The sequence below is a fragment of the Haemorhous mexicanus genome, chromosome 9 (assembly GCF_027477595.1).
Source record: "Haemorhous mexicanus isolate bHaeMex1 chromosome 9, bHaeMex1.pri, whole genome shotgun sequence".
NCBI lineage: Eukaryota > Metazoa > Chordata > Aves > Passeriformes > Fringillidae > Haemorhous > Haemorhous mexicanus.
This window is the reverse complement of record NC_082349.1, coordinates 23,879,435-23,897,982: the sequence shown is the minus strand read 5'-3', so window position 1 is coordinate 23,897,982 and position 18,548 is coordinate 23,879,435. Positions and strand designations below refer to the sequence as shown.

At 55.3% G+C, this 18,548-nt stretch overlaps 1 protein-coding gene across 1 annotated transcript; it reads right to left on the bottom strand.

Moving 5' to 3' along the window:
• Positions 1–58: 58 nt before the first annotated feature.
• On the bottom strand, positions 59–16,917 carry LAMC2 (laminin subunit gamma 2). Its single transcript, XM_059854526.1, has 23 exons — positions 16,509–16,917; positions 12,504–12,692; positions 12,196–12,325; positions 11,224–11,322; positions 10,624–10,760; positions 10,055–10,177; positions 9,754–9,943; positions 9,301–9,413; positions 8,812–9,030; positions 7,842–8,021; positions 7,177–7,410; positions 6,829–6,965; positions 6,377–6,527; positions 6,049–6,254; positions 5,702–5,781; positions 5,142–5,276; positions 4,257–4,401; positions 3,895–4,044; positions 3,309–3,423; positions 3,022–3,221; positions 2,324–2,482; positions 2,136–2,235; positions 59–1,921 (listed from the first exon to the last, which is right to left on the bottom strand). The coding sequence occupies exons 1-23, from the start codon at positions 16,588–16,590 to the stop codon at positions 1,671–1,673; spliced, it is 3,525 nt and encodes a 1,174-aa protein (XP_059710509.1). The 5' UTR covers positions 16,591–16,917; the 3' UTR covers positions 59–1,670.
• Positions 16,918–18,548: the final 1,631 nt, after the last annotated feature.

Below are 18,548 nucleotides of genomic sequence, written 5' to 3'. Positions count from 1 at the left end.
CCATGGCCAAACCCCCCAAATGAGGAAGCTTGTAAAAAGAAAGTAAATAAGCAAGATCTAGCCAAGAGTATTCATCATTTATTGACCTCTTACCTGTCACAGTTTGGACAGCCACGGTACACAGAGTATCACCATGCAATTTCAGAAAGCTTCAACCCATACAGATCAACACCTTGCCACTTCAGAAGGCTGCAAGTGTCCACTCTCCTCGTTCTTCAGCCCAGCCTTTTATCCCCTCCTGTTGATGCAGTGCACCTGTGTGCCCTCTGTTCCCTTTGGTGGCTGCTCAGTGCCCCTGGGCACTCCATGGCTCATTGCTGTCAGTGCTGCTCACCTGCTGCTCTCAGCTGTGCCCACTGGGGATGAGGCTGGGCCAGCCCCACTCCCAACTACCACACACTGTGTGCCTACACCTGCCTTTCAAAAAAGCCAGCTCATGGAAAAACAAGTTCCCTAATGGCTGTCCCGACGCTGTACAATAGGAGAAGGGACACATTCCAGGGGCTAAAATACACCTCACTTAAAGTGGAAAGCAGACATAATACTCATGAAGCAAAAGCACGGATGGTGCTTTATCAGATACCACTTTATCAGAGACTTGAGAGATAAGGAGGGGTGAGGGAGTCCCCAGTGTCCTTCTCTATCTGGGACCTCCTCTTTCACCACCATGCAGGGCAGAGGCTTCAGCAGAGCTTCAGCTTCCAGCATCTGGTGGCACTTCTTTCCCCTGAAACTTTTTCCCCCTGCATGGCATCTGAAGGAAGGTGGGAGCAGTGTGCAGTGTCCCAGAATGCAGCTGGACCCACATGAGTGCTACAGTGAAGGGATCACTGTGGTCTTTGCCTCATCCTAGCTCTGTTAAGATGAACAGTGGGAAACCCCTGTGGAGAGCTAACTTGGTGGTGGTGGTGGCCTCTGACAAACATACCAAGAGGGAGGGAGGGAGGGAGGACAGGCAGCACCCAACCAGAGGTTGGTTTGAGACACATTTAAGGCATCTTCAATATTTTTAAACTAATGAAATCAGGTTACAGGCACTGCAGCAGAATGGGATGGGGTTCTCAGGTACAAGAGCCACAGTACCCCAGCACCACCTCCAGCAAGGGGAGGACTGCCAGCCTGGGAGGAGACACCACATGAAGCATCACCAGTGCCACAACTCAGAACTCATGTCCCCCAGCAGCCTCTCATGCTGCTTGCTCCCTGTCGCTGCCGAAGGTGAGGAAACCCCACGGAGAACAGGAGGAGCTGGTGGTGGCAGTGTCAAAAGAATGGGCAGAGACCCCAGTCCTTCTGTGTGTGCTGGATCAGGACAGGACATCCACAGGTGATGGGAACCTGTCAGTTATGAGCTTCAGGGTCCAAACTGTGTCAACTCACAAGGCTGACACCTAACCCTGCACCTCAGAGATATATTGTAGGGATGGGCTGTTTTTCAGACAGTAGCACCTTCACAAACCAGGAGTCTCCTTCCTCCCATGAGCAAGGGACGGAGCACTTGGAAAAATGAGGGACTTTCCAGGGCCAGTGGAACATTGTGAACTTCATGTGCCACACTGGTCTTGAGGGTAAGGATCAGTTTAACACAACCAAACACAGCCAGTTCTGCCAGATTTGGGGAGGCCTCCTGCCTTCAGCCTGGCAGGTGCTACAGCCTTTCCAGAGCTGGCTTATGGCAATTCAATGGCTTTTGTGTTGTAGCAGCCTGGAGGAAGACTCTTCTGGATATCCTCCAGGTTCTTAATATCAGCCAGGATGTCATCGATGCTGCTCTCCAGCATGCGCACCCGGGCCTTCTGCAGGGCTGCCGTCTGCTCCAGCTCTGACATCTCCACCTTCAGCTGCTTGCTTCTGCTTTGGGCTTTGCTGAAATTCTCCTCAAGCTGCCTCAGGCCATCCTCATCCACAGCGCCAGGCTGGTCTTTTGCACAGAAGGAAAACAAGGAATGGGAAAGCAAGCATGGACTAGGTCTTCCTAGACACTTCATTTCCACCCTGCTGCCCAGCCTGTTCACAGGTATCACGTAATTTAGCTTCCCACTAAACTCCCAGAAGCCCTGCCTAGACCCCAGGATGGGATCCCAGGATGGGGAACTGTCTCCATCCACACCCCACAGTGGCATCACAAAACCTACTCATGAGACGCAGCAGCTCTTCCAGGGCGCTCAGCACCTGCTGCACAGCCGCCCCTGCCTGGCCAGCCTTGTCGTGGACCCTCTGAGCTTCCTGAGCTGTCTGAAGGAGGAAAGGCAGGAGCCGTAAGGTGAAATCAAGCCCACAGGTCAACAGGGGAGGAGACAAGGCAAGGGAGATGGGGACCCACCTTCTCTATCACAGCAGCATCTGTCTCAGCCTCAGAGAGTTTCCTCTCGAATGCATCATCCACTTCCTTGGCCTCGAGCTGCAGGGTGGCCACTGCCTTCTCCAGGGCAAGGACGCCGTCAGCTGTCTTGTTGGCTTCCTCCTTCAGCCGGGCAATCTCCTGGTGTTGTGTTTAGGAAAAGGCACTTTTAGAGGGCAGAACACAACCAAAATCATTCTGTGTGCACATTAAAAGGGAATTGGTAGAAACTGGTTCCTTCTACAAGGGATCCAAAAGATCACAAGCTGTCCTCATGTTCTCCCACCAACATCTCCAGAGAGATGTTTCTATGCTCATGGCTTAATCCCTCCCTCACACATCAGCAAATCCCTGAGGAATTGCAACACATCTGGGAAGAGAACCCACAAACACCAGTTTTGGGACATCACAAGCCTGCCAGTGACTGGCTGCAGGAGTAAAAACATCCCCTTGGTCGCTGAAAAGTGGCTACAGTGAGATGCCACAGAGATCCTCATGGAACAAATGTGCCTGCAGAGATCACCTACAGCCAAACTGGTATCTGCAGGACCCACTGTAGAGAAACTTCAGCTCAAAAATCAACCCATCAGGTCCACCAAGAGGTTGCTAACCATCTCCTTCCATGTTTTACCCCTTCCAAATCCTTTTCTGCCAGCAATAGCACCAGAGTCCGTCCTCACCTCTTGGATCCCCGTGGAGATTTCCTTCACCTCCTCTGCCACGCTGCTGCCTGCCTTTGACTCAGAAGCAGCGCTGCCCACGATCCCTTTGGCTCGGTCTGTCCTCTCCCTGGCAGTGGTGACCATGCTGCTGATCATGGGCAGCCTCCTCATGGCATCTTTGGCTTGCCTCCTCTTGTCATCTGCTTGCAGGTTGAACTCTGGAAGAAACACAAGTGGCAATGAAGCCATAGTACCTCTGTGAGACCCCACATGGAAAGGAAAATGAAGGGTTTCTGGGATGCTACCCTTGAGGCTCTTGAGGACCTGTTCCACCTCGTAGAAGGTGGCATTGCCAGCGCTCACGGCTTGCAGGGCTGTGCTCCTGGCAAGGGTGGCTCGGGACAGCAGCTGTGTCAGCTTCTGCAATGTACCAAGGGACACAAAAGGTGGGTGAAGGACATGGTATGGGAGCATCACACGGTCACAGAGCAGTCTGGAAGGAGCTGGGCTGGAAGAGACCCAGGAGTCTGTTCCCAAATGCTTGCTCTTGCCCCTTAATCAAGGGTAACCACAGGCTGATCTGCCATCAGAAGCTTATGCTGGTGCTCCTCAACCAGCTCCATCTCTATCCCAAGTCATCTTAGACCTAATCTTTGCAGGAGCAGGTCTTCATCCTGCCTTACATGGAGGAGACATGCAGGTGAGACCCTTCACCAGCAGCTCCCCGCGCACACTGAGTCTGCAGACCAGCCCCAAGGAAGGGTCCAATCCTGCACCAGGCAGGCAGGGCTGCCTTTGACAGCCAGGCAAGGACAGTGGTGGGACCACAGGCACCCCCACAAGGCTGCAGCTCCTGCGGGGATGGGATGAGCCCTCCAGCCAGCCTCTTACCGCTCTCTGGCCCTCCTGCCCCTGCAGCAGCTGCTGGGCTTGCTGCTCCCACTGCCCCACGCGGCTCCGCAGACCCCGGTACTGCGCCAGGGACGTGTCCACCAGCCCCAGCAGGGCACCTGAGTCCTGCTTCAGCCTCGAGGCTTCTTCCTGAAACAAAGACACAGTGAGGCCCCCAGCATCACCCCAGTGCCCACCAGGAGCCAGAGGCAAAAGGGTGAAAAGGGTAGGAAGATGCCTATCTAGTGGCTCTCCAACAGGGATGGAGCCCTGGGAAGGGCTGAGCTGGTGGTAGGATAAGCAGGGATGGCATCAGGAAGAGCAAAAGGGGATCTCCTGGTCTGACAGGCACAAGCCCTCACCTCAAAGGAGCTGATGTCCATCTCTGTCAGGTGAGACAGGGAGCTGAGGAGCACCAGGCTGCCCTGATAAGCCATGTCTGCCTTGGAGGCCATTCCATCAGCATCAGCCTTCAGGCCTCCAACCAGTGACTTGAGCTCCTCATACCTGTACAGATGTGAGGTTGGAGAGCCTGGTAGTAGCCAAGCTGCCAGCCTCTCACCCCAGCATTAATACCACCATCTGCATTGACTCGTTCACATTCTCCAGGGCTCCATGCAGATTTATCACACGTAAAAGGTCAATACAAACATTCCCTGCATCCCAGCCCCTCCAATGAGCAGGGCATCTGCTGGCTCCTTACTCCCACTCCAAAATCAGAGGTTGTTTCATACTGCTGAACCCTCACAGGCTCCATGGTGGCTCTGCTAATCCCTGCCCTACCACTGTGTGTGTTCTCCTGCAAACCCCTGTTTAACCTCTTAACTTCTTCAAGGCTCCTGCTCACATCCCACCCATGGTGTGCAAAGTCCCAGCACCACCATGGTGGGCTCTGGAGAAGCCAAGTCTGACCAAAGAAGACACCTTTTAAATTCACCCTTGGGCTAAACCCAGCCCAGATTTTCAACCACATGTGGAAATCATCCCCAGAAGCCTGTTCACACATGTATTGATGCTTTTCCCAGCTGCAGGCAGTCCCCAGGAGCACTGAGGGTTGTGAGGTGGGAAGCAAACCCTCCACAGAGCTGCTGACCCTCCATCTGCACCCCTCAGATGTGTCAGCGAATTCCCTGCCTCCAGCTGCCCGTTTCTGCAGCTCAGATGGGAAGGGGGCCGGGATTCTTGGCCATGCCCCTGCTCCCTCCCGGGTGCACGCAGACCCTGAGGCCGAGGCAGGCTGTGCTCACCTCCCGGGCAGCCCTGGCAGGGAGCCCTCGGTGCCCTCTCTGCCGCCGGCGGCGCGCAGCAGCTCCAGCGCCTGCCGTGCGTCCTCCCGCGCCGCCTTGGCCGCCTGGTCAATGGCATTGGCTGCCTGAGTGTGGCTGCAGAGCACAGAGTGGGCTTGTCACAAAGACTTCCCACCCAGGTTCTCTCCACCAGCTTCCCTTACTGCTGCATTCACTGATTCGCCCCCTTGGGAAACAGAGCGTGTCTGCAAAGGCGACCTGCATTTTGCTTGTTCCTCCCAAGGAGAGAGGAGCATTGGGGAGGGCACAAGCTCTCTGTTCCAACTGGATATCCAAGGGGAAAACTCTGATCCTAAAGATGCTTCTAAATCACATCCAATTACATCCTTGAAGACAGCTGAGGAAAGTCTATAGTGCAGCAAAGACAGCCCAGCAGCTGTATTTCCCCTGCTCCAGGGCTGGCAGATGTCAAACAGAATCCCCCAAAAAGGATCTTCTGGGCACCTAGCAGATCTCAGTCCTCCTCCCCTCTCTCTTAGCTAGCAGTGGGAGCAACTCACCTGTTGGCCAGCCTCAGAGCCTCCTGGGCCAGCAGCAAGAACTGACTGGAACCCCCGGGAAAGCTTGAAACAGGAATGGTCTGAGGAGGGAGGAAGGAAGAGAGGTGTGAGTGCTCTTCCCTGCTCTCCATCCAATTTGGCAGTGAAAGAGGCAACTACAGCATGTTAAACCTCCACTGCCCCCAAGACCCCCGCCAGCTCTTCTCAAGATCCTGACCCCTAAAAAGAACCACCAGAACACCCACATTCACAAAACATCATCTGTAATCCTTTAAATCCTTGCTTTCTCTGTAGATGTTTTTCAGCCCTGAGCTGAACTAGGGGTTTGTCACACAGGATGCTCTTACCACCCGAAGGAGAGAGGCGCCGCTGCGATCCAGGTCCAGTCTGGCTCTCTCCAGCAGCTGACGGGTCTCCTGCACCTGCCTCTCATACTGGCTGCCCAGAGACCTCAGTCTCTCCACTGTTGCCTTGACCTCATCCAAGCGACTCTGGGAGCTGGACCCCTGCCCCTTCATCCTGGCCACACGGCCTTCCAGAGACCTGTCGGAGGCTGGTGAGAAGGAAAGAGAAAGGCTGAAGGAAAACTCGTTGCTGTGCAAAAAGGCTCAGGCAGCAAAACCCTCCCTGATGCAGCCCAGATGGCCCCATCCAAGGGCAGTGGGCAGGTGGTACCTTGAAGGCTCAGGGTTTCCCTGAGGATGGTCCGCAGCATCTCCTCAGCCACAAGCATCCTCCCCTCCAGCTCCTGGCTGGTCCCACCACCAGCTCGCACCTCTGACAAGAGCAGCTCCAGCTCTGCCAGCTGCTGCAGGTACAGCTCCACCTGCAACCACAGACCAGGCATCAGCCAGCAGCACACTAACCCCACGGGGGAAAGACCAGGGGGGAGCCAGGGCCACAGTCAGGCCCGAGGACAGAGACCAAAACAAAGGATGGGACACAAAGAATCATTTTAGGATGGGACACAAAGAATCAGTTGAATCAGGTACAAAGCCAAGGCTTGAATTCACATTTCACCTGCACCAGGAATAGATGCTTGAGGAGTAGAGGAGGAGACCCTGAGGGTGAGCAAATTGCTGCACTCCTTGCTGCTCAGTGGCCCTGGGGCTGGCACAGATGCTCACCTGCACTTTCACCTGGCCATAGCAAGCTGGGCACTCACTCTCTTCACAGCGGGGACCCTCAAAGCCAGGTTTGCAGATGCAGCTCCCGTCACTCCTGCACTTCAGGGGCTCGGCACCAACCGAGTCGCAGTTACAGGCTGCAGGTCAGAGCGACACAGGTTCAGGGGCCCTGGCCCCACCTCAAGCCACAGCACATCTCTCCCTGCTTTCCTCCCACCAATTCAACCCTGTGCTTTGGTTCCGGCTCACCATTCCCACTTCCCAGCATCCTCCTTCCCATCAAACCACTCCAAAGTCAGTTATGGGTTTTCTTACTCATCCCCAGCTCAGACAGCACTTGGGTCTCACCTCTGCACTTGTGAGCAGGGTCAGGGGCCAGCGGGTTCCCAAAGAAGCCATCCTTGCAGCGGTCGCAGTAGAAGCCAGCAGTGTTGTAGATGCACTTGAGGCACTCGCCGCTGCGGCGGTCGCAGTTGCCCACGGCGTTGGGCTCCACGTTGCCATTGCACCGGCACAGCTGGCAGGGCTGGGAAGCTGCTGGATCTCCAAAATAGCCATCAGCACAGTACTCACAATGGGCACCTGGGAAAGGAGACATGAGCAGAAGTTAATGCTTGTGCCTGGGAGGCAGAGGGTGACTCAGAAATGGGGGTGTTCAGCCCCATCAGGGTTGGCACCCAGCTGCTCTGCTGTCAGCACCACTATGGCCAACATACAATGCCCCACGCATGCTCTTGAAACTGGGTGCCACAGCTGACCTTCTCCAAGTCATTTTGTATCTATTTCCTTAGCTTTTGCTCCCCTCCCTTTCCTACCCATCCTTTCTCCACCCATGTTACATTTAGAGGAGACCTTTACCCAGTGATCTTGGTGTGTTTACCCAACCCTTGGGGCTCAGACACCCCACTGCAGGCAGGAGGGGCAGTGCTGCACGCAAGCTGGGCTGAGAGGATGGTGCAGCCTGCCCAGCTCCAAGCACGCCTGTATGAAAAGGCAGAGCAGAAGGGAATTACCAGCAGCTCCAGGAGGGCAGTGGTCACAGGTGATCTCCTCCCCACCCAGCCCCACGGAGCAGCCCTGGCCGGGCCCGCAGGGGCAGGTCCTGCAGCTGTGTGGCTGCCGGGGGTCTCGGTAGGAGCCGAAGGGGCAGTTGGCACCATTGCCCACGTTTTCATCTCCTGAGTAACATTCACCTAGAGGAGCAAGGAAAGGGCTTAGGGCAGTTTGCTCACATTCCCAGTGGGACGTCCTCCACTGCTTCAGCCACAGCGACAACAGCACCCATGGTCCAGCAACCTTCATGAGATCTCTTCAGATCCCCAGCACGCCCACATCATGCACCACATAAAATCATGAAATGGTTAGCGTTGGAAGGGACCTTTAAAGGTCATCTAGTCCAACTGCCCTGCAACAGGCAAGGACTTCTTCAATTAAACCAGGTTGCTCAAGCTCTGTCCAACCTGCGGCACTGCCATGCTTAACTTTCAAATAAGAAGTCAGAAGTGAAGAAATATTGCTATCTAGGCAGCAGGAGATGGTTTTTCTCTCTCCAACATGCATCCAATTTGTTCCAAATGCATCTGACTGCAGTGCTTCTAGGCTCTGGGGAGTTTTGTCTTGGATGGTCCCCACATTTCAGACCCAAGTCACAGATTCATGATCACAGACAGAATCTCAGAATCACAGACTCATTAAGGTTGGAAAAGCCCTCCAACACCATTGAGTACAACCTGTGGCAGATCCCCACCTTGTCAGCCAGCCCAGAGCCCTGAGTGACACGTCCAGTCCTTCCCTGGACACCTCCAGGGATGATGACTCCACCACCTCCCTGGGCAGCCCCTTACAATATCTATTGACACTTCCATGAAGAAGTTTCTGCGGAGCCAGAGGTCTCACTTCCCGTGTCCATGTTCTCGGGACACAGGCAGCCTCCCTGCATCCCCATACAGCCCACAAGCACAGCGTGGTGCTGGCTTCTCTTACCGCTGTCAGGATCACAGGTTCCTCCCCCCTGGCAATTGCAGGGCACGCAGGTGCTGAAGGGCCCCTGGCCGGGGGCGTCTCTGCGGTATCCTGGGGCGCAGCTCTGGCAGAACTGCCCGCGGTACCCCGCCGGGCACTGGCAGCGCTCCACCCACGGCGCGGGCACGCCGGGCACGGGCTGTGCTGACACCAGGGTGACGTTGTCGATGTAGCCGGTGCCTGCAGGGAAGGAGGGCCAGTGACCAGCGGGGACAGCGGCTCCACCCGCCGGCCTCCACAGCCAGGACCGGCACAGGGCACACATTCCATTGCAGTGCCCAGGGGCAAATGGAGCAGCCACATCGGTTGCTATCCTGCTCCATCTCTCTGCTGTTTCATTTTGCCCCCTTGGAGCACTTACTGGTTTTATCTTTGAATAAATTTTAGCAAAGGTGTACCCATCTCCAACAACTAGGAGAAGCCAACCTTGTCAGCTCTCTCTGCACTTACTGTACTCCCCAAAGGTGGCTCGGATCCAGAGGGCTGTCAGGTTTCCCAGCAGCCTGCGAAACTCAAAGTGATTCAGCCTTGGGCTCCACTTACTGCTTGGGTGCTCGTCCAGCCTGCCATGGAAGAGGGAGGAAGTGGAACTGGTTTCAAAAAACTGAGATGCCTCTTCCGAAAAACACAACAGCCCTCGCCCATCTCCCTCCTGGGAGCTCAAGGCTTTGGGCAACGACCTCCATGTGTGCAACTGATCCAGAGCTGAGAACCCAACCCGACCTCAAGCCACATTTTCTGCTGCCCCTCTCACAAAGTAACCTCCTCATCCAGGACAGAAGCACCCAGCCCAAACCAGGCAGCCATTTGTCACCGCCAAGGGACCACAGCTGAACCCAGGACCTCCTTGAAGCTGCAACCATTCTTGCTCCCCCTGCTTAGCACTCCAGCTTCCCACTTTACCTGAACGTGTACATGTGGCTGATGCCGCAGGGCAGGACCTCTCCCTGGGGCAGGAAGGGGGCAGTGACTCTCAGGCCATGTCCTTCCAGGACCACATCATGTGGAGATGGCTGGCGGCCCCCTCGGTCCAGGCGGTAATCAAAGGAGAGCGTCTGACCATAGCTCAGCTGCTGGTTCCCAAGGAATTTTGCTGCAAAGGGAAAATCAAAGGCTTAAAATCTTTCCTTCCTCCTAAAGGCTCAGTTCATGGGATCAGAGCAAGCAAAGAGTTCGTTCTGGCCACCACTGATCCCACACCTACCAGGTGCCATGAAGTATATTGGCTCCGATGTCCTTGCTGCTATGAAGGCATCCTGGTGGCGTGGGGACCACTGGAGCTGGGCTGGGGAGCCGCTTTCATGGACACCTCGCCAGCCCTCAGTACCTGGAGCACAAACAAGGAGCAGTCAGTGTGCACAGGGAAGGTATCTCTAGGATTCCAGCAACCTTCTTGAGCTGTGCCTTATCAAAACTCTCCAGCTTCCCACCTCGATGTCTGAGGGGGCAGCACAGTTATCCCTGCGCCCACACATCTGTAAATCAGCCTGGATGGGCTCAGAGGTCTCTTTCCAAGTGGCAGGAGAGACATAATGAAGAAATCCTATGCTCCCCTCAACCCTTGGACTGTACTTCTGCCTATGACCAAGCCATCCCATCATAGCAAGGTTGCTGCAGCCACAGGCAGGTTGGATGAGCACCCAAGGAGCAAGCACAGCTCAAGGCTGACTTCCAGCAGGGCTGTGAACCACGTGGTTCCTCCAGCCCACTGAAGAGAAGGGATGGCAAACAAACACGCCCAGGAGCCATGGGGGTGTCCTGCTTGGGTTTCACCTTGCTGGAAGGTAGAGGTGATGTTGTGGACACTGTGGTTGTCTGCACTGATACACGTGCCCGAGTGCCCGTAGCAGAAGCAGGGGGAGCATCCTGCAGGGTTGCTGGCATCCAGGTTGTAGAAGTGTCGCTTGCACCTGGGAAAATGCAAGAAGGTGACAATGTTCAAGTGGTTTTCTCCTTTTACTGGCCCACACAACCATCCCTGTAACGCAATACAGCCGTCAGCAGGGTTTGAGGTCATCACTGGGCTGGGATGGTGACATGGGCATGTGCAATAGCTTTGACCAGACAGAGGACAGGGCTAGATTGGATACTGGGAAGAAATTGTCCTGTGAGGGTGGTGAGGGACTGGCCCAGGTTGCCCAGAGAAGCTGTGGCTGCCCCTGGATTCCTGGAAGTGTCCAAGGCCGGGCTAGATGGAGTTGGAGCAACCCAGGGTAGTAGAAGGTGTCCCAGCCCATGGCAGGGGGTGGAATGAGATGAGCCCTAACATCCTTTCCAACCCAAACCATTCTAAGACTTGGTGAACTTGGGAAGTGACTGCAGAGAGAAGGAGGCTGTGCTAGGCAGTGTCCAGCACATCCTCCTGCCCCTCACCTCTGGCACTGCTCTCCAGTGACGCTCTCCTTGCAGACACAGTGGCCAGAGTGACAGCCTCCCACGCTGCCCGCTGGGTCACACTCACACTGCAGGCTCCTGCAAAGGCACAGCAGGAACCTCTACCTGGGCTTCCAGTTTGACCTGGGAGTCACTGCCTCCTGCTACTACACAAGACAGCAGAGAACCCTCCCAGCTACAATTCCCATGCAAGAAGTGGGGAAATAAGCTGCACAGCCACCTCTTTCCAGAATCTGCTGCTCTGTGGGTGCCAGGTTGAGCCAGTGCCCATTGCTACTGCTCCAGGGCATCCCATAGCATCAGACCCACCCACAAGGGCAAAGTGAAGCTCCACTGAGCTTAATAAACCCTGGCTGAGTTTAACAGACTTTGGCTGAGCTCCACCAAGCAGCAGCACCCCAGGGAGGCTTGGGCAGAAGGCCAGGCCAGCAGCAGGGCTGCAGGCAGTCTAACATCCTTTGCCTGCCAGCAGCCCCCAAGGAGTAACAGCAGAGTGAGGTGAGGAAGAAGAGGACATAGCTGAGGAAGTCAGATCAGAAACATTTCTCAAAGTGTTTAAACAATGCTTCATGAAAGGGAAAGGGTTCATCTTTGCATGTTTATCTCCTTGTGAGTGGCACCAACATGAGGCAGCCCCACAATGGGCAGGTTTTGTTTCACAGGGCTGTAGCATGTTGGGCGTTATCTGGGTAATGAAACCATCACCTCAGAGTGTGGCTAAGTTCAGATTTTGATGGTGTTGTAGGACACCAAGCCCTGCAGGTTGGCAGGGAGGTCCAGCCTCACTCAAACCCACTCTCTCCTCGCACAGTTGGCTTAAGGTTGTCCATGAGCTGCTATAAAACCAGCCCTGCTTTTGTAGGGGCTGTTTTCAGCCAGCACAGGCCCCAAGAGAGCTTTGGAGGCTGGCCCTCCCTCTGGCCTCATGGCACTGGTGGTAGCAGCACTCACTGCCCGCTCCTCCTGCACCCGGCCTCGGACAGGGACTCGAAGCCCGGCTGGCACTGGTCACACTTGTCCCCCATCACTCCGGGCTTGCAGCTGCACCGGCCCTCACTGTCACACTGTGGGCCAAGGGAACCTGCAGGAAGACAGGAGAGAGAGGCTGGGATGGGCACCTTCCAACCCACATGGTTGTGATTATTTCAGAGGGCAGGCGGGTCTTGAAACCGGTGGTCTGGTAGGCAGGGGCTCAGAGCTTTGGGCACCTCAGGAGGTGCCCGAAGCCCCCTTAGCCCAGGCAGGAGCTGTGCACGTACCCCAGGGGTGGCAGAGGCAGGGCAGGCAGCAGAGCCCCCCGTGCTGTCGGAAGAAGCCCTCCTTGCAGCGCTCGCAGCGCACGCCCTCCGTGTTGCCCAGGCAGCCCAGGCAGCGGAACCCATTCCCCGTCTCCCTCAGGAGCTGCCAGTCAAAGATGCACTGCCTGGACATCCCGTTGCAGTCACACACTGGGGAGAGGAGAGCAGAGACACGTCTCAGATGATGCAGCAATCCCACCCAAGGGGCAAGGAGCAGGGTGCAGGTGCTGCAAACCTCCCCTTCCTGCTCTGCCAACAGCGAGCTGCTTCCCCACATCTCTGTGCTTGTCCCCATGTCTGTGTCCATCAGCCACCCCGGTGCCACCGGCATCCCCACCGTGCTCTGCATCCCCCCACTAGGGAGGAATGCCCCATTTCACTGCTGAGGATGGACGAACCCAAGCCAAGCAGCCACAATCCACACGGCAGCACTGCCAGGGCTGTTCTCCATTCTTTCACAGGTCTTGCAACACAACCAGGACGTTGAACAAGCAAAGATGATTTAAGACAAAACCCCAGTCTTGTCCTGAGAAAAGCATGGGAGAAAAAGGAAGGAAAACCTTACTGGAGACTTTGGGGAAAAGGGAAAGTTTCCCGAGGTTTTTCTTTGTTTCACCAAGCCTGGAGTGAGTTGAGTAGGAAAAGCTCAACCAAATCCCACCAGGTCCCCCCCACCCAGGTCTGCAGTGCAGGGTGATGAGGAGTGGTCTGTGATCCAAGGCGCTTGGTGGAAGTGTGCCAGCCACGAGAGAGATTAACAAAAAAGGTTTGGGTGGGATTGGACCCCACCCTCCCTCATTGTGAAGAAAAATTGCAGCTGCCCACACTGCTGCATGGGGGATGTCAGGAAGAATAGGCATGAGATTCTGCATTCCTCTATAGCCAAGACAGATGGTCCCTCTGGACATCAGACTCAGGCATCTCACCAGATGTGCCTGCCCCAGCACTGCACTGCCTTGTCCAGTTGCTCTCTTGAAGCCACCTTGCACCTACTTGGCAATCCCTCAGAGGCCAGACCTGGAGCATTTAATCCTGAGGACCTTTACTGCAGACATGCTCCTCAGGATCACTGGGGAGAGCAGGCACAGCCGAGAGAGTGGTTGGCAAAGACAGGCATGAGAAAGAAACATCCCAAGGGAAAAAGCCAGGTCCTCAGGGGCACAGAGCCTGCTGAGGAACTGCTCCAAACCATCCTGATGCTGCCATGGGAGCCTCGACCTCCCTCTGAGGAGCTCTGCTCACTGCTGACCTCCCTGGGACAGGAAAGGCCATTCCCAGCTACCCAACCCCTGCCCAGGTCACCTCGGAGAGCACAGGAGGAGGAGGGAGCCCAAAAGCGGGCAGAAGCCTGCTGCAGGGGTGCAGACAGTGCCTTGTGCTCCTACACACTGAGCCTCCTCCTTCCCAGCTCTCTTCTGGCACAGTTAAGCCCCAGGGTACAACGTCCCTGTCCTCTGCATCCGTGATTCCTGGGGCCAGGCAGAGCCTCCTGCTCACTCCTGGGCGCCGCCCTCCCACACACCCATCGGCACCGCATTCCAGAGGGAGGCACTCAGGAGCGCCTCTGCCAAGGGGAGAGGTGACCTCATGCGCCAGCAAACAGGGAGAGAGGCTTTTCCAACTTCAGCAAGCACAGCTCTTCCCTCCCAATCTGGCTGCCGGGAATCTGAGACCGAGCTCAGGAGATCTTCTGCCACCCAGCCTGCTGGGAGGGGACCTGTGGGCACAGAATTCCTGCCTCTAGGGTCTGGGAAAGCAACTCCAGCCTCAGAGAGCACCACCAGTGACCAGAGGGCATGGACAACACAAAGGACCATTGGAGAGCAGCAGTGTGAGACTCTCTCAAGTCTTTGTGCTCATCTTCACAGCAGAAAGATCCCACTTGGGTTAATGCCACTCCCCATCCCTCTACACTCCAGCTAGATCTCAAGTTGGAAGGACAAATAAGGATCTTTGAGTTGAACTCCACCCATGCATCACCCTACGTCTATGTAATCCAGAGGATTTACTGGCTTGCTAAATTACAGGCATGAGCACCATTCCCCCAGGGAAGGAAAACCTTTCTTTGAGTGTTTCTCTACTGCTGCAGCATGTCAGGAATCAGCTCTCCAGCCCTGGAACAAATTCCTGTCTTGCTGATTCAAAGCCATTTAAGGCACTGTGGCAGGTTAGTGCCACTGCTGCACTGGTGTGTCTGCTCCTGGTAATCTCCCAGAAACCCAGGAGCTCAGGCAGGCTGCAAGGCGCTGCAATTGATAACGAGGTGGAGCAGGAAGGAGCTGCTGGAGGATGAGGACCAACTGAGGAGAGGATCACTTCTGTATCCAGGTGCCCTGAGGCTCCGCTCTGAGATCATCCATGGAAAAGAGCAGGTTCCATTGGAGGAAAAGTTTTGCAGTTGGGTTTCTCCAGTGCTATGTCAGGATGCAGGAGATCCACGGCACACATCCAGCAGGATGTCATTCCCCCAGCTCCCACCCAAGAAGAAAGCATTTGAAGTGCTTGATGGCTGTGCTCAGATGAATTCTCACATCAGAAAGGCTTGGAGAAGAAGACAGGCAGCTTCAAGCTTCTTAAACTGTCTCCTTAAATTCACAAAACCAGACAATGAGGGTGGCCCTGGGTCTGTGAGGATCCAACAGCCCTGTCCACATGAGCCAGCCTGCAAAGATCCCTCCTTCCATCAGGAGAATGACAGAGCTGTGCAGGCAGTGAAGGCTCCAAGTCAATAAAGCCATTCCCTGCTCCTGGGACAGTGACCCACAAGGCTGTCCCATCTGCTGCTCCAAGGCTGGCTGTCCCCACTGCCCACCTTCACACTTTCTCACTGCAGGAAAACCTGCCTGGGGCTTCCAGGGCTCCATCAGCAGACTCAGTTACACCACTGAACCCACATGAATTTTTATGCTGCACCATAAAAACACAGCTGTTACCAACGACTGGCTTTACATACACACAGAAACGGGTTCAAGAGTCCCTGGGAAAGCAGTAGTTTCCCACACACTGCCAGGAAGGAGCAGAGGAAGAATTGATATCAGTATTTTAAAACCTAGATGTAATTAAGGTGATGTAATAATTAATCCAAGTAGCATCTACAGCAAAGCAGATGTTTTTTTCTTTCGAAAAAACCCCAAACCAAAACACTTATTCAGCACTTATTTCCCATTCACCAAACTCAAAACTGATAAAATTCAACTTCAAGCCCAGCGAGCTTATTTCAGAACGTCAATACTGGGGACAAAAAAATAATTAAATCACTCAGTATTTACAAAATACATGCAGAAACCTGATTTTGGCCAAACACACCCATCTCCAGACTATAGGCCAATGTAACTGAAATTCGGATAGCTGAAATACCACTGGGCTGAACATGTTTAAATCTCTTTCCATGACACTCTGCAGTACACGAGCTATGCATGTGCAAGAGGATCTGCTGGATTTTTAAAGCTGTGGACTGCAGGAGACTCCTGTCTCCCTTAGGATGTGGCACCTTGTGAGCCCCACAGACTCGCACAAGATCCAAACACTGCCATATTATTACAGCAAAATGGATCCTGGATGCTTCCAGCTCTTCCTCAGGCTCGGAGAAAGGTTTGGTTCCAGCAGTGATGGGCAGATCAGCCCCTGCCTGGGCGATGCTTGTGCTCACACCCGCATCCCACCCCGGGAGCAAAGCCCTACACCGACAGCAGGAAGGTAATTGCGTACAAATAAGTTATTGAAAGGGGATGCCAGTGGCCAAATGAAGACCAGCTGTGCATGGGATATTTAACCTCGGAGGAAAACTAAGAAGCACCTTCAGATCCAGTACCGCTGCCGAAGGCAGGAGGGGAAGAGTTCCCTAGCAGGGTGCCCCAGCCAGCTTCCAGCTCCCGGCCCTCTCCGAGCTGACCTGCCGGCCGGAGCAGGGCAGGAAAAGCCGCCCCAGAGCCCCAGCCCCGGCCCCGGCCCCAGCCCCAGGCTCACCTTCTCCGCTGCGTGCGCTCCGGGCTGCGGGCAGCAGGGACGCGGCCAGGCAGGCCAGGGGCAGCAGCCAGAGCTCGGCCATCGCTGCTGCCGGGAGCGGCAGGACCCGTTCCGGCGGGGCTCCGCACCGGCTGCCAGGTAGGTGCCTTTTTTTGGGGCGTTTTTTATCGCTGCCCCACCTGAGTCACTCCCAACAGGAAGAGCGCCTGTGCCGCGGGCTGACTCACGGCGAGAGCCCAGCCCAGGGAGCGCAGGCAGGCGCCGGCCCCAGCGGGAGAGGGGCACTGGGGGGGCACAGCACCCAGGGACCCCCTGCGAGCCCCCTCCTAGGGAGATCGAACACCCCTGCGGCTCCTGGCCACCCTCCTGCCCGGCCCGCTCCGCGGCCCCGCCGCCGCTGCCCCCACCGCGGGGCTGGCTGGGGACAGCCGGGCTGTCCGGGCACGCCAGAGGCTTGCAGGGAACAAAGTGGAACGGGATGAGCTCACAGGAAGCCTGGGAAGGGTGGATGGGGGCTGCCTGCTCGCAAGCCAGGTCCAGCCAGCCAACCTGCAAGAGCAGGACTCATTTCAGGTGACTAGCAGGACTGGGGATACAAAGAGACCCAAGAACAGCTTGAATAAATGCCCGGAAAGCAGATCGATTGGGATTTCCCAGAAAATCACCAAGTTCAGGAAATCCCCAGACCTAGAAATGAGGTGGAGAAGGAAATCATCACACATATTTGTCTGCTTTAGCTCCTGAGAGGGAAAATGAGCTTAGATGGGTCCTTAGCCTCACCTACCACATCATTTCTATGCTAGAAGAAGGATGAGGAGTGGAGACAGAGAGGGGAGAAACGCTTGTCTGAGGCTGCTGACAGAGCTGCTGAAGATGCCAGGCTCCACAGTCCCAGGTCCCTTAGCACTTTGTTCTCAAGGGTAGCTGACAAGCCACACAGGGCATGAAGGCCAGTGCCACCTCACTCCTTGCCTTTGCCTTGCAGGAGGACATGACCACTTCTACAGTGGAATAGAGAAATCTGGAGGGAGGGGTTCTCTACATCCTGCACACATCAGGACAAGCAGGACTCCAGCACAAGCTCCTGTCCTGTGAAAGCAGCCCATCAGAGGGGCACAGTGAGGGATGGGCCCTCGTGCTGCATCACAGCACCTCCCCTGCCTAATGCCATGAGAGCCCTTGTGTCACAAGTGAGTGACAGGGAACTGTGAGTGGTCCAGGAGCACCTTTAAATACAATGAGAACACCTAACAAGTCCATCCCCAGAGACACAAGTTGCCTTTTAGATCCCCTTCTGCACTAGGGACTCAAACTCAATCCAAGGTGTGACATGCTGCTCACTTCAGGCCTGACAGACCAGGGTGATTAACGCTGAGCTCCTTGTCTGAGCCTCTTGCACTGCCCAACAGCCTCCAGACACTCCAGACACCTGGAGCTGACTCACAGGGCTTTCCTCTGTGGCTCCTGGTGATCTCATGGGCGCAGCTAGCCCAAACACACCACATCTCTGCACCTCCCTTTGCCAACTGTACCTGCCTCTGCTGATTGAGTCAACTCACTTTTATAAACAGGAGGTTTCCTTTTCATTTCACTTGCTGGATCTTAATACAGCTCACAACAAGGAACATGGCTTCCCAAACGCAATAGTGGCGTGGTGGGTTTGGCACCTGAGGTTCTTTTATCTGGTTTTCATGACTAGTTTTTAGGTGAGATAAAATTAATTATGGTGTTCCCATCAATTCAGCAGTTCTTAGGATCCACTCATACCTCTGAGGAGACACAAGCCCTTCTGCTCTTAAGTACATCACTTGCCCACAGTGATGTGTCCTTCCTCCCTACTGTGTCCTTCCTCCCTGCTGACATCCCTCTGCTCGGGAAGGCATCTCCAGCAGCCCGGTCCACAACAGTAGCTCCCTTAGACCTCACCCAGACCACATCCTTGGCTGACTTCTCTCCTGGAAAACCAGCCCTCCCCAGCAGGAAGCTTTTCCCTTATCTGTCTCTTCTGTGCTACCCCATTGATCTCGCCCTTGCCACCCC

What these genes read in the sequence shown, in the direction of transcription:
- LAMC2 (XM_059854526.1), bottom strand. Translation starts at nt 16,590, where the DNA reads ATGGCCGAGCTCTGGCTGCTGCCCCTGGCCTGCCTGGCCGCGTCCCTG. An exon ending in AATATACTTCATGGCACCTG is followed by an intron (nt 9,944 to 10,054) that starts GTAGGTGTGGGA and finishes TTCCCTTTGCAG; the next exon opens with CAAAATTCCTTGGGAACCAG. An exon ending in GGAAACCCTGAGCCTTCAAG is followed by an intron (nt 6,255 to 6,376) that starts GTACCACCTGCC and finishes CCTTCTCACCAG; the next exon opens with CCTCCGACAGGTCTCTGGAA.